The sequence below is a fragment of the Pieris brassicae genome, chromosome 9 (assembly GCF_905147105.1).
Source record: "Pieris brassicae chromosome 9, ilPieBrab1.1, whole genome shotgun sequence".
NCBI lineage: Eukaryota > Metazoa > Arthropoda > Insecta > Lepidoptera > Pieridae > Pieris > Pieris brassicae.
In genome coordinates, this window is record NC_059673.1 from 14465925 (window position 1) to 14481452 (window position 15528).

The 15528-nt window shown below is 33.4% G+C and overlaps 1 protein-coding gene and 1 long non-coding RNA gene across 3 annotated transcripts; one reads left to right on the forward strand and one right to left on the reverse strand.

Moving 5' to 3' along the window:
- Window positions 1–738: 738 nt before the first annotated feature.
- LOC123714039 lies at window positions 739–10406 on the forward strand. 2 transcript variants are annotated; one of them, XR_006754261.1, is made up of 5 exons: window positions 739–763; window positions 3879–4190; window positions 5716–8185; window positions 8777–9639; window positions 9925–10406. It is a non-coding gene; the product is annotated as an uncharacterized LOC123714039 (long non-coding RNA). The 2 variants fall into 2 exon arrangements; XR_006754260.1 differs by lacking the exon at window positions 739–763 and adding an exon at window positions 1883–2003.
- Window positions 10407–10742: 336 nt separating this feature from the next.
- Window positions 10743–14975, reverse strand: LOC123714038 (annexin A11-like). Its single transcript, XM_045668071.1, has 5 exons — window positions 14826–14975; window positions 13157–13399; window positions 12545–12783; window positions 11984–12133; window positions 10743–11444 (listed from the first exon to the last, which is right to left on the reverse strand). Exons 1-5 carry the CDS (start codon window positions 14833–14835, stop codon window positions 11322–11324), a joined length of 765 nt encoding a protein of 254 aa, XP_045524027.1. The 5' UTR covers window positions 14836–14975; the 3' UTR covers window positions 10743–11321.
- Window positions 14976–15528: the final 553 nt, after the last annotated feature.

Here is a 15528-nt window from a genome sequence, read left to right on the forward strand (position 1 = left end):
TGTATATTGTTTGTTTCAATAAATTATTTACTTCAATGCCATCTATTGGCGCCAGAAAACATTACGTACTCAGCGCCATCTATTGGTTGTGAAGGAAATTACTTTGTCTTTTTTAAGTGGCGCAGTCTCTTTCCTAAATAAACACTGAATAAGTGTCTTGTAATCTTTTACTAATCACCCACTGTTATGGTTCCAATTTTAAAACCTCCGACTCTACCATAACAAATAAATAAATATACAATACAACCGTTTGCTTTATAAACGTTATACGATTTGAAAAATTTAAATAATTTTGGTAAGCCATTTGGTCACAATGTTTTATTATTTTCCCCTACAAAGAACATCTATCTAGTAAAAAAAGAGAGGACATTTTTTGCGACGTTGCCATTTTGAGTTAATTTTTTGTGCGAAAACTAGGAAAATACCGTAATAGTTTGTATGTTAGGCAAGCCTTTTTAATATTAAACAAGTCAAGGGTTGCTAGTATTTTTTCTCTACAATGAGCGCGGTCAGTGCATGTAGAAACCCTATTAAAAACCACCTAGGTATAATTAAACACATGAAACATGCTAATGAATTTAATTTTAAGTTTACGACATTCGACTCTTATATGTGACGATATCGAGTTTTTCAGCTTAGTTAGTTTTCATTTGTTTTGGTGAATTGTAGTTGTTAGTGTTCATCATTGTTCAATGTTACTGTGGAAGTGACAAAACTAGAAACCTTGTGATTACGAACCGTGGCGTTTTGCCTGTTATATTTGGTAAGGTCGTTTTGTTAGTCAAGGTATTATCGCTACAGTATAGTGTAGTGTTTCCCAACGTGAGGCCTACGCCCTACATGAAATTTAATTGTTAAGGGGCTATTAGAAAATTTATCAAAATTACTTCGAATATCAATTTATTTTTTTATTATTAAAAATTACGTATATTTTATAGCATAGGAATTTTAGAATAGCTAACAAAACACAACCCAAAAAAGGTTGAGAAACCATTGTCATCCTAGGCTTATGTCTTTTCGGTCTCAATTCCATAGCTACTGAATGAGGCAAAACTTACAAATATATTTTTCAAAGAAGTTTTTAATGCTAGCCCAAACTTGGGTATTTGAACTCAGAAACATAGTTCTGTGCCTACTTAATTCGGAGTTATCAGATGTCAATCAACTCCGAATCCGAAAAAAACCGTCAGGTTCAGTTACAGCTAAGCTATATACAAGTCAAATCTAGGGAAACAACAGAACATATTGCCGTTCAATATTATTATTATTCAGTAACGCCCTGCAACCGTTTTGCAGTGTTATTGATTTATATAAGCCTGTTGTGATCCTAAGAAATTGGCTGCAAATCCGAAACATAATGGTCGTTGGGGCTCGCATCCATCGACTTCTGGTTATAGGTTACCAATCACGGAGGTGTTTTCTTAACAAGCAGCAGCAGTAAAAAAAATCGTATTGTTTATAACTATATATGCTGTACTTGTTGCACGCAGTTTGTTTTGTTGCTTTTAACCGACGTCGAAAACCTAATTAGATTTTCCTATTTTGTTAATTGCTTCTCCCTTAGTGGATTAAGTTTTAACTTGACTTCAAAAAGGTATTTCGGTGAATACTTTTATTTAAGTTAATATAATCCCCGTCTCCGATAGTTCATAAACAGTCACTTATAATTGAGTAAACAATTAGGCGTATCATCAAAATAACCGTTGTTTTCCCATTAAGATAACCAGATGACGTATTAATCGAATAAAAATTGGAGTATTCATTAAAGGCCGTCAGATATGAAAAGCGGGTTTATGTTGAAATTTTATGCGTAATGTTCATTGCCAGTGCAACGTTCATTTTCCTTGCGTTATCTCTTTCTTTCGCATACTAGATAACTGAAAGAGAGCATAAGTGTGACTAAGACGTTTGTTGTGCGCAGGCGCAACTGATCGTCACAGTTTTCCCGCAGTTTGACAAGAGTGCAAGAAAATATTTTGTTGTGGATTTTTTGTTATACAAGGGTAGGTAATTTTTGCATCGCTTTGTAGAACTTAATGGTCGTCCACTATTTTTACAAAGTATAAAATAAATTGTGATAGTGTACATAGCGTGTTGTGAAATGAAATATAAATAGACAGGCTGGCTGGAAATTTGTCGCGGCTGAAGTGTTTCTATAAAGTAGTGAGGGTTTTTCAAAATATACACATTTATATACATATTCAATCATGTAATCATGCTGTTTAGATTCTGGAAAATTTAAAAAAACAAACATTAACTGAAACATTTCGCTATTAATCCCGTCCAACCTTACCCCCTTTATAAGTCAATAACAAATAGCCCTTGCCAGTTAGCCCTATCGTTTATAAAAATATATGAATTTATAACAAATTCAAACTCGAAAGCTGTCAAAGTGTCGATAGATAAGATAATATCGAGGATAATTTTATCACTTTTCCCCTCATCGCAAAGGCTTTATTTTAAGGTGTTACTCATCGATAGGATTGTATACTTCAGTTTCTTTTGCGCACCAGAGGTCTTTACGATAGCTTCGTCAAGTATCTTTACCAATTGTAATGAACAATGAATGCCCGTGCTTCCATTTCGTTCCAAACATCACCACCGAGAGCTAAATTGTTGTTTTACGTGTTATGGCCGCAGGTCGTCGACTGATACTTGTCCTTATCATTAGAAGTTTAATGAGAATCCCTTTATATTCCATTATAACAAATATAAATATGTGTTATTTCTTTCTTATTCCTTCCTAATTCGCTACATAAATAAAATTTAATGTAATATTTGATAATTATTGATAACTTAAAAATTAGATTCCTTGAAATAACATCCGTACAGATATTGATTTGGTTAAAGTAAGCTGATAACATATGTCCTCGTGGTAATTGTTTTAATCTAAATTTTAATGATTTCCAATCATTTATAGAAATCCCTTATCAGAGAATAATATATCTTTGATATCTGTTATGATCTATGGCTTAAACTATTTCGTATTACTGATGACCAATTGCAGAATGTATTTGGATTAATTAAAATTTCATATTTAATTCTATTGTGATCAAAAAGGCAAAAAACAAGTAATCGCAATTTTACATTATTTATCTATATACTAATATTACAAAGAAGTAAGTGTAAGTGAAGTTTGTGAGGTAGGGGGTAATCTCTGAACCGAACTTTTAAAAAACTTCGAAAGTCTTCGAAAGGACGTTATTTGTAGACTAGACTTTCGTGGTTGTTGTTGAAAAAACGGTCGAACGAAAACGTTTCTTATGATGCTTTAACAATGAGAGCTATATTATTAAGTTTTAGAACAGTGTTTCCCAACGTGGGGACCACACCCCACAGGGGGGCAATTTGAGTTTTAAGGGTTATTCGAAAATTATTTTAATTTTTGTTTTGTTAACAATATCCTTCTAAACCTATCATTTCAGTTTCATAAGTGTTCAATTAAATTTTTAATTAGAGATTAAAATTTTAAAAAGGCTAAGGTTGCACAAAACTGGTTGGGAAACACTGTTCTAGAGGTTATGCCTACAAAAAGTCAGCGACAGCACATGTAAACAGTTATACATAAAAGGATAGGAGGAGGTGTTTTCAATTTAATTTAAAATCCAGAATGACGTATGTAAAAACAGAAATATACATACCTTTAACCGTTTTGAATTGGTTATCAAGTTATAAAAAAATTGATAATTATTCTAGCTAAATTTCCAATAAAACTAATTCCAACAATAAACACTATCGTATATCAGATACTAACCAAATCAGATAAGCACAAGTATTAGCTTAAAGCGAATCTATATTGTATTTCTATATATTTAGAGGTGTAAATACTATCTATACAGGAAACAAGCGATAAGTTATCACGAGGTTTATTCTTTTAGTCGAAGGAGAAACGTTCCACTATGGGGTTGTGTTTTTCGTTCGACTGTGGCGATGATTGCTGCAGTGTAAACCCCTGTTGTTTGGCGTTAACGGCCTGTTGTTGCATCCCTTGTCTATGCCCGAACGCATGTGGACAGCAACAGCAACAACAACCGCCCCAGACGGTAGTTATCCAACAGCCACCTGTGTATATTGAACAGCAACCAGGTTATCCGCATCAGCCTGGAGGTTACCCTGGATACCCGCAGCCGCCACAACAGGGATACCCTGGCTACCCCTCATACAGATGAACGGATTCTCAAATAGTTAAGGTAAGTACACTGTGGACGACCAATTGCACTGCTTTTTCGATTTGCTATTTTACTTTACAACCATTATATATATATTTTAATAACATATTATCAATAAGTACAGCGTAATCAGTAAATTTTATGAATAATTCGAATTCTTTTCCTGCAAATAAACCGTGCATATATGGGTTTTCAATATTACATAAATAAGTATTATATTATAGTATCATGAACTCATTAGCATTACATTTAAGGTAAAGCATACATGTGCAAATTACTTTGTGCCTCGTCACGGTTTTTCACCTTGACACCTCCATTGCTTTACAAGGTGTAGACCTGATAACATGCCTATTTTAAAATCCTTTATAAATTCCATTAGCTACTATAGTATCTTAATGACCTTAAACTGTTGTATATCCACTATTTTACACGCATTAAGACTTTCTACCTATGCTAAATGAACACGCACGTCCGTGACAGAAAAAGTGTAGACACAAAGCTATGATAAAATGAAATAAAAAAACATGAACAAATTCGAGGCTAATAAAAGAATATTGCGTCAATGGATATTTATTTACCGGAAAGAAATATTTCTAGAGGCAATTAATTTTTGTGTTTTTACTTCAAACAATGGATATAAATATTTATGTATGTTATTTTATGACGCTATACAAAATGAGAAATGTTTCACGTTCAATGGCGTATACTTATTGTAAATTGGTTCGTTCTTATTTATTCTGACAAGGCTGGCTCACAACCCACAACCCACTCACAAGCCCTCTGGCATTGATATAGTCTACGGGCGGCAGTAACCTAACATCGGGTGAGCGTCCTGCCTCTTCAACTCCTGTTCATTTAAAAAAATAGAGATTGAGATTGAGAGGCAGTTTAAAATAGTAACTAAAAAACTACAAACAGTCTTATCTAAAATTGACAGTCGATTGAAAATTTGTGTTTGTATTTTGGTAATAGCTACTTTTAGCATGGTGTAATTACTCTCAGAGATACCTTAATTTTATGGTTTTAAGTCTCAGCTAGATAGCCTACATAGTGAACCAAATTTTGTATTAAAATTACATATCTTTAACGTCAATATATCTATTATAAGTATCTTGCAATTCATACTAATTCACATTTTCTTATCACCTTGATCAGTAATCGTCAACGTGATGGTATTTACACTGATAGAGACACACTAGGTAAAATAACTACAAGGATTTTTAATGTCAATTAATAATTAAATCATAAAACTCCTGAAATGAGGAAAAATACTGATTTAAACAATAAAATTTTAACTATAAAACTGGCTAGGATCTGTAGTGGCTGATAACTCATATACATAATGGGGCAGAGGGTTTCCACAATGAGTTTCCATCTCTTTGTGGAATGTCTTGACATGTCTTTAGTCCCGTATTTCACCTAGCTCCAAGTCCTTCCGGCTCTCTACAATAAAAAGTATTTAATCCTATGAAAATATTTATTCACAGCATAAACCCACCATTTGTATGGTAGTGTACCTATTTTTAAATATATTTATCATTTTCAGGATGGGCTGTAACATATCCTGTCGTCCGTGTTGCTGCTGTTGTATACCATGTCTTTGCTGTGACTGCTGCCCCGACCCACCTCGTACCAGAGTGGTGCACACCACAACTGTTGTTACTGTACCCGTTCAACATACACCGCGCTATGAGCCACCTCCCCCCTATAGATAGCCAGGAAATCTAAAAACGCAAAGTAAAAAAATCCTGTAAAATTAGATACACAGAACTTAATTAGTATCAGAGCCAATTAAAGAAAATTTCTCATAGCAATTTTTACAAATTATATTCGTAATTAACTACGCAATTTTAACCTTTAGGGGCGAATGTCCTTAAGTGTACTGAACAATATCGTATTTTTTTAAATTAAAATACAGATATATTCAATTTTCAGACCCATTCGAAATGTTTAAATTATTACAGGGCTTCTTGTACGCATATTTAATAAGAACAAAATGATAAAATTGCTTTGAAGCTGTGTCCTGATTTAGTATTATTAAATACTTTTTCTAATATAAAATCTTTACTTGAATATGCAATCCGAATTACATAGGTAATACTTTATGTTCTTAATATAAATTTAGAATAGGAAGCCTACGGCTAACATTTTCTTTATCTAAGAGCCTGTTTAACACCGTCGACTTCGGGCCTTTTTTTCGGGCATAATTATAGTTATTTATTTTACGGAGATACTAAATTTTTGGAGCGTTTTTAATGATTTGTTTTGAGAAAACCTACGTATTAACACTCTTCAGATATCAAGCTCGTAATAACACAAGAAAATAATATGCACGCCAGCAACGACATGAAACACAACAGCTATGTACTTTTTTATGTAATTTAAAAAACTTTCGTAAGTGCAATTCCTTATTGTTTGTTTTTATAAATATCTTATTTTTACACGTTACCATTTTGTCACAGTAGTGTTTGTTATTTATTGTAAATAAATGTATTTGGTTAATAAGTATTTTTATGAATCCTGCTATATTGTTATCATCGTTGTCGTGATAGAGATTACAGATTTATGGTATTTCGGATTTAGTTTATTCTCAATAATAACATGTATATTATTACCTCAGAAAAATACTTAAAAATTAGAAAAAATATCATGTCACCTTTGTACGGTACTTCCTCCATGTTATAATTGTGTAGTGTATGTTCATTTAGTGTAAATGTAAGTATAAGTATAGTTTGTTAGTAAGGTACTACGATAGAAAAGAAGATAGTTTCAGTAAGGATACAACGAATTAATACGAGTTTCCATCTCCGATAATTTAGAAAAGGTTCGTGCATATCACATAACGGATATACTTTGTCCCATGAAGCGTGCCTTGGTGCCTGTTTCTATGTACTCGGTGCCTCTAACTACAATATTTAGTGTTGACAAATTATTTGATATGAAATATAACTAATAACACGCTTATAAAAAAACCTTCGCATGCAATGAATCTCGCATTACTTTAGAACAATGTGATTACCATAATGTACATGTAATGTAAGTCTTAAATGATGAATTAATGAATGATTCCGTCATATATTATGTTTGAGTATAAACAACGTCAACCAACAATGCAAAATGCATGATCTGTCTCTTTCCGAGCAGCTTGAACCCACGTAGAGATCTGGGAACACTCTACATCTTCTACCTCAAATTTTAATTCTTTACTCCTCATTTGATTTAAGGTCATTTTATTATGACGAATTATATCGAATGTTCTAATGATAGTGTCATTTGGAAAGGGTTGGAAGATACCTTTTCCAAATGGTGACTAACATTATTAATGAATGTTACATATCCATTGCATTCCTGCATAAGCAGTACCTGTACCCTCTGATGCAACGATAAAAGGAAGCGGACAACAGATACCAATAGCTTTGGTCGGATACCTTACATCCGGTCAAATTCTCTACTACTAATAAGTCTATAATATATTTGTAGATTATTTGTCGTGCATATAAAATTGTCATATTTAGTTAAGTGTCTTAGTATGTAAATTAAGGATATGGAAATAAAACAAGGCTTTATTATTATTTATATCTAAATTACCAATAAGCAACGAATTCCGAAAAATATTAATACTGTACTTCGTATGTAAGATAAGTCTTATCAAGAGATAACTTATGTATTTCAGTCGATAGCGCTTTTTTTTTATTCAGTATACAGTGACTTCAAAATGGGCTTGTGCATTACAATTGATTGCGGGAATCCTTGCGAAAGTTGTTGCAACGGTGGTGACAGTTGTAACCCTTGCTGTATGGCTTTGACGGGCCTCTGTTGTATACCTTGTTGTTGCCCAAACGCATGTGGACAAAATAACCAAGATCAACCACCACAGACAATTATTATAAATCAACCGCCAGTTATAATAGATAATCAGGTTCCAGATTACGCCTATCCACCGTACGGGCAGCCAGGATATGACCAACCTGTATACAGATAAATTATAAATATTGGAATATGGATCACGGCTGAAGGTATTTTCTTTTGTTCTTAGTCAAATATGCTATGTATTGATGGCGAGAAAGTGAAACTAACTGGGTATTGTTTTAGTTAAAACACAAATTTTGGGTCCTTCAAGAGTAGAGCGTACCAATTCTCGAAAGGCCGGCAACGCACTTGCGAGCCTTCTGGCAATGTGAGTGTCAATGGGCGGCAGTATCACTTAACATCAGGTAAGCCTCCTGCCCGTTTGCCTCCTATAACATTTTAAAAAACTTATATTTCATGTTGCTACATAGTTATTTTCGATCGACCACAACTTACTGTATACTTTTTACAAAACACCAGCTCAAAACTGTTGATCTAGACCATAGATGTCTCAATGTGTCGTGACTTTTTGGCACGTAACACATGCGGTCGATTTGGGTCTATGACACGCCGGTTTCCTCGGAGTGAAATATGGGCACATTTCTCAGGAATGAGAGTCGTACCCTACATAATGCTCATTAACTGTCCGGGGTTAGCAACTGACGTTCCCTATCATCGGACTTCGTTGATTTATGGTGCCATCTGTATATAAATTAATTGTATAATATACATATATAAGATCGCAATCTTGTTTTCAGATGGGCGGTTCTGTGTCAATCCGTCCTTATTGCTGCTGCTGTAATCCATGTCTATGCTGTAAATGTCAATATGAACATAGTCCGAAAGTCGTTTACCATACAACCATTGAGGTTCCTGAGTCATCAGCCCCTGAGGTTCCTTCTAAGAACTATGACCCACCGCCGCCTTATGTTGATACCTAATGTTTTATCTAACGCAATATTCTAAGGGAACAAATATTATCTATAAATTGATACACTTTCTTGAAATTAAGAATGATACAACCATTGTAAGGCTTTCGTTGGTTTATTTTATTTGTAAAATACTATACAATGAATACTTATTATTCGGTTTTCAGCATGAAGCCATTATTTTTTCCTTATTTATGCGCTAATTAGCATTTATTACAAGTAATCGATAACTTTTATGCAACATAAATAATTATTTGATTTATTTTTCTCCGTATAAATTGAAACAAAGGCTTAGAAAATTGAAGGTAATATAAAAAAGCACATAACAGTGTATATACGTTACCAAACGCTTAACTAAAGCATTAAAATTAACGTGTAATTTACTTGTATACATATATCTGTATACAAGTTTGTTGTAAATAATGTTTATTATTAAGTGTAACACATTAAAATAATAGCAGGGGTTTAATAAAAATATGTCATATTGATTATATAAATTATTTAATTGCCCTACCCGAATTTAGATTTTCAGAAATCACAAAATTACTTCGTATATCTTATCATATGCTCACTGATTGATCGTTTAGTATCTTATCTCGAATATTCCAGGAATTGAACCATTTATTCATACAATATAAAAGCTAAATTCAAAGAATAGCGAATTTATTTTATATCTTTACTCGAACAATTAAGTACGTCCTTTGTTTGTGATATTTTGTAGTAGTAAAGTCATTTGTCTCTTGACAAGGTGTACCTATCGGCGCGTTTTGTCTGTTGGTACTGTCAAACAGAACTACGGATCGTGTAGAGTGTCTGCGATTGGACTAGTCCAACACATCTAGATTTTGCTTTCATCTAACATTTTCCTTTGAGCGTCTTTCTCAACTTTTATTAGAAATTCAAACGATTATTCATGAATATTTTCCTTGGCATATTTCTATGCGAATTTTACAGTGAAACGTGAATTTGTTTTTCAGATTTTCAATATGGGCTTAATATGTAGCAGTTGTTGTTGCGACAGTGATCCACCGGCAGGAGATGGAGTTTATGTTGCCGACAACAATCCTGGGTACAATCCTGGGTATCCACAAGACGTAGTTGTTATACAGGATGAGCCTGTGAACTACGGAAGATAACTACAATCTCTATGAAGATTATTTTTAGTGTTCGATTTAAAATAGCCTATTAACATTTTAACTGTAATAGTGAACACTCTCTTGCTTCATTGACTGTCCATATAATTATTATTCATAGCTTTATAAAATTCATTTGTTGTCTGTTTTAGGAAACTCATTAGTTCTTATGGTGTTATTATATTGTATGTGCCAACCTAATTGAATTTCATGTTACAAGGTCTTAACTAAGGATAAGACTATTAAATTATGATAACGAGTTGTTTTCTTGGAACTTTATCAATCTATCTATGCAGCAGTTTATTGATTAAATATTTTAAACGATACATGTCATTTTTCATACTATATAAATAATTATAGCATAATGAAGTATTGATATTTAAATTAAATATATGTCAGTGGTGCCACAACCATTTTAGATCTATGCTTCAGATTTCTGTATCTGTTTCATGATCATTTGTCAATCTAATGGAATGATAGTCCAAAGCCGAGGATGGCACCGACGACCTTAGGGATGAGAGGCGCACCCTTAAGCCACCACGCCAACTACTCAGTAAAAGTATTGATATCATCAACATAAATCATACATATAAATTACCAGTTGTTCTGTTCATTCTACAATCTAATTCCTTCATATAATCTCAGTGAAATAAAATAACATGTAAAATGTATATAAATTTTATTATAAAAGCCTTCATAACAACAAAAGTTATCAGGAGGACTCATTCTTATCAAATAGTGGTAAAAGCGCTAAAAATATTTACACAAACCAACCACGCAGAGAGCACCTACTTCTATATCATGGTTATATTTTAATGTACATCAAACTCAGATAAAAAAGCGGACTTTGAAGACTTACTTCAATATTGTGAAGACAAAAAATCCTATTCTTAATGCACTGTATAGTTTAAAGTTCACTCAGTAGTGGTAAATAATGTTGTTGGCTTAGCTAAAGTACATGCGCACTTTCTCTACAGCTGTGATACTTTTGACATTCAACACCTTTTGTCTTCAGTCACCAAGACCACGCACGCTGTAAAGCACGCGAAACGTCGGAAAATTTAAAATTATGTAAAATAATTATAAGTTTATAATAATACATAGCTTCAATCCGGTAAAGAGGTGTTTTCTTACAATGTGTAAAAGCTATGTTAACAAAAGACAACACTAAAGTACATCCCCCAAATTTCCCCCACCAAGAAACATTTGACCACGTAACTGGCCGAAAGTAATAATATCATTTATAGTGGTACAGCGCGGGCAATGCCTTGAGGTGGCCCTACACTACACAAAACTTCATAGTTTTTGTATGATACTTCGGATCCATCAAATGATATATAACAGCAGTTGTGACTGGGGTGAACCTAAAAAAAATATATTAGAAATGTATAATATGTAAAACTAGCAACTGTCTCGTAGTCACAATTCATTTGTTTTAGGTAAATTGGAGTCCCATGCCTTAAGGTGCCTCAAACCCTCAGTGTAGCGCCAAAAGTCGAGTCAGAGTCATTATGTAAAAAGCAAGTACGTATTTCTTATACTTATACTGTCTCCACTCTGATCTTATTCTTAGGTCTACGATTCATAGAATCTACTAATGTCTGATCTTTTTATGATATTTTTAATTTATAAAGAGTGCAATCAGTTAAAAATAAAAAAAAACTTGAGAAACGCCTTGCTATTTTGAATTGAAACAATGCCGGTTGATATAAATTCCTTTGAGTTGCATGAATTAATCTTAAATTTACCAACACAAAGGCCTAATTGATGGAACGTTAAACGTTAAATTTTAAAGATAATTAGATTGTTAAAGTTAGTTAGTTGCTGGCCTAATTATATATAAGACTAGACTGACAATTCAAAGCCACGTTACACGTTAAGATTCACGTTCGTCCATTGTTACCTTTCCAGGAGTTAGAGATCCCCTGTGCCTAACTCGTCCAATGTACAATGGCTCGGCATTTTCTGTATTGCCAGCAGGTATAGCACCTGGGGCGACTGAACCATTGCTAGATGGAATCCATCTAACCTTATTCGGATTTGTACATAAAACCTGAAAACAGTTGTTTTGTAAGCTTCAAGTCATTACACTAAATATTTAGTTGTATTCTCGTATATAGATATTTACTTTCTTGTACAAATACAAACAGTACTTTACAAACTAAGCCATCTAGAATTTAATCTCTAAAAGCTGATAAACATAACTTGATAATGATAATTTTAGATTTTAAGACACTATAATTGTAAAGACGATTTTAAAACACTATTAATTAAGAACGAGGTTTCGTTCATGACAACATCTTTTGAAGTTTATGTGCCTTTTTCAAGTTTGGCCAACCGAAATAAAAAGCGTTATCGTTTTACAATCTAAGTTTGTTTTACACCCACATACTTCTGACACGAGTCACACAGTTCTGTCTGAAAATTCATTCAGTTAAGAGCAACTTTCATTTCAAACACTCACCTCAAAGTTATGTACGCGTACTTCCTTTCCTGCATAAGGGATATAAGCAACTTTATGCTTTATCGCTAACTTTCCAGGGATCAAATTCCCATTGTGATGGGCTCTTATAGTCCATAGGGGACTGCTATCCCATCCTTCTCTACCCGTCACGAATACACGGCTGGATAGTGACTCTGCTGCCTGCGAAGACGTAGGAACCCAGTCAACATCTGAATCACCGAATGACTTTGGCGGATCGTCTGGAATTAATGAAATAGTAATAAACATAAAACCTTTAAAAAGAAATAGAAACTTACCTTCATAATCTATCTAGAAGAAAAGTATATCATATATCAGGCCGTACAAGCATATTTTATATCAACCAAATTTATATGGAATTGTCATAGCAAGCAGGAGGTAATGTTATTATGATTTAATCGTTGTCTGCAAGTTACTTCCAACATATTTCTTTTATTCATTTTTTAAAGACCCAGCCCAGCAGAAGCACTTAACTTAAGAAGAAGAAACTTTAACGAGTTGTTTAATATATTTTTAGTACCCAGAGTTAAGACATTGTCTTTTTTTTAAATGTACTTTATCAATTAATATACAGGTTTTGTTAAAATTACTTACTTTCAATGACGTTTACTGGATCGTCCGGCGGTGGCTGGGGCTGAGGGTGTGGGTACGCTGGTGGGTAGCTATGTGTTGGAGGGTAACCATGTGGCGGCGGAGGGTATACCGGCATTGGCATCACCATCGTGGGAGGATAGACGACCCCGGGAAGAGGGGGGTAACCAGCATATGGAGGGCCCCCAGGTCCACCGAATGGAGGACCACCGTATGGAGGACCTCCGGGACCACCGTATGGAGGGCCTGAAACATGTTTATCATCTTGATTATTCTCTTTGGAAATATTCTCAAAACATTTTCAGAACTCCTAACTTTTTAATATTATCGTTTTGCACTTTTAATTCTTATGACAATACCTATAATTATTATTTAAATAATTATTTACTTTAATAATACTGTTGTTATCTTCATGAGTAATTCGAACGAATCCTGCATTACGTGAAAACGTTTGGAACATAATGTTCAAAGATATGATTAATTAATATTTCATATTTATATTCACGTAGTTACCGTTAAACCAGTTTAATTAATACGAAAAAAGTTAAAGTGGCAATATCAAAAAATTTATCAGTCCGTGACCCAATCTTGTGATTGCACGTCGAACGCAACCCATACATTATACACAGTGCAATAAGTCATTTAAATCTTTGAAAGGCCTCAACATTACAACATCAAGATATTAGCTAAAACAGTTCACCTTTAGACATCCATCCTATTATTTCGAGTACGCTACTTGTAGCCAACGATCCAACTCCTTTTTAAGGAGGGAGTTCAGGAGTTCATTAAGGAGTTCGAATAACCGTTGCTACGCATTTGTCACAATTAATCCCGAAATGTTACATAAGCAATTGTCCTCAAGACTTTGACTTTGACAAAAAATATTAAGAATAACTGAGCTGTAAGCTCCTCGCCTTCTCCCGCTCGTCTAATCAAACATGTTTACCCTCGAAATCGCTACAAACTCGAAACATCGAAAACAAAATCTGTGAAGGAGATCTCAAAGGTCGCCTTTGTTCTCCAACGAGGTGCTATCACCAAAAACCCCTGACACCCTTCAAGCCTTACGGACAAAACATCCTTCAGCTCCAGTAAACCTCCAGTAAACAGTAAAAAAAATTTCTTGACTCACACAGGGCATTGCCTTCAAATTGAAAACAAAGATTTGACGGTTCTTTTAAACCAGGTTCGGCTGCACGTTTGGATGAAATCTCATCATTTGAAAGACTACTAAGACTACTAAGACGATCACTAAATGAATCAACTTTATGTATTCCGGTAATGTCAATGCAGAAATTGTTCCCATTCTTTTCGGCGCGAACCTCAGTGCCCTCACCAAAGAAGACGGAGGGTTGAGACCAATTGCTATTGGATCAGCACTACGACGTCTGGCACATTTTTGTTATTATATTTTAAGGTTATATTAATTTATGTTATCGGTAGGATTACTTTATATTATTTTTTACATATCTTATATTTCATTAACTGTCGAGAGTATAATTTCATTAATACGAGATATAACTTTACGGTTATCATTTCCCCACTCAATTATTTAGCAATTTTACACACATTTTAATCATTTCATCAATAGACACTACTTATACTAAATGTTAAGAAAAAAAAAGTTATTTTCAAAAAGCAACCTAATGCATAAATTAAGAAAAAATCTTACCGTATGACATTTTCAAGTATTTATGGATTAACTAAATAATGTGAAACTAGTGCACACTTATTCGCTTCTTTGTCCAATTGTTTATTGTACATGTGATAGTCGATAAATAAATTATCACCTGCCTCCTTATCTATTGATTAGATAGCTAGCATATAAAATTGCTCCGTTTCTACAAATTTTAAGGTCATATTTGCAATTTTAGATTAGCAAATAAAATTAATTGTTACTTTCCCCGAAACAATACTAATACCGAATATGAAAGTCTTATCAGTGGAATAATTAATTAATTTCGTTTTAATCATACGGTTCGTTTCTAACGCTGAGTTTGATTACATATTTAATTCTATAGATATAATAATGGATCATCATACGAGTTGTGCTGCCTTATAATTGTTTAATAGGAATAATAATATAATATAAACGAATAAGTATCGCAATACAGCGATGCCAGCGTTAAAGGAACGCTGCCAAAGGGACTAAACTTTTTGAATTTGTTTCGATTTTCTTTTTAATCAGTTTAGTTAAGAAAATTGTAAATATTTTTTAATTGTATTCGATAAAAAGTTTAATAATAAATAAATTATTTATTTTAAAAATATTTTGTATAATTAAAAATTAATATTAGTTTATTAGTTAATTAAGTAAATAAATTTTAGTTCAGTTAATTTATATCACCGAATAAATTGAGCCCTTCAGCTCATGC

Excerpts from the sequence above, each read along its gene's own strand:
- LOC123714038 (XM_045668071.1), bottom strand. Across the intron at positions 12,784-13,156 it reads TCCAGTAAACGTCATTGAAA|ACGATCCGCCAAAGTCATTC; the intron begins GTAAGTAATTTT and ends CATTAATTCCAG. Across the intron at positions 12,134-12,544 it reads TACGCGTACATAACTTTGAG|GTTTTATGTACAAATCCGAA; the intron begins GTGAGTGTTTGA and ends AACTGTTTTCAG.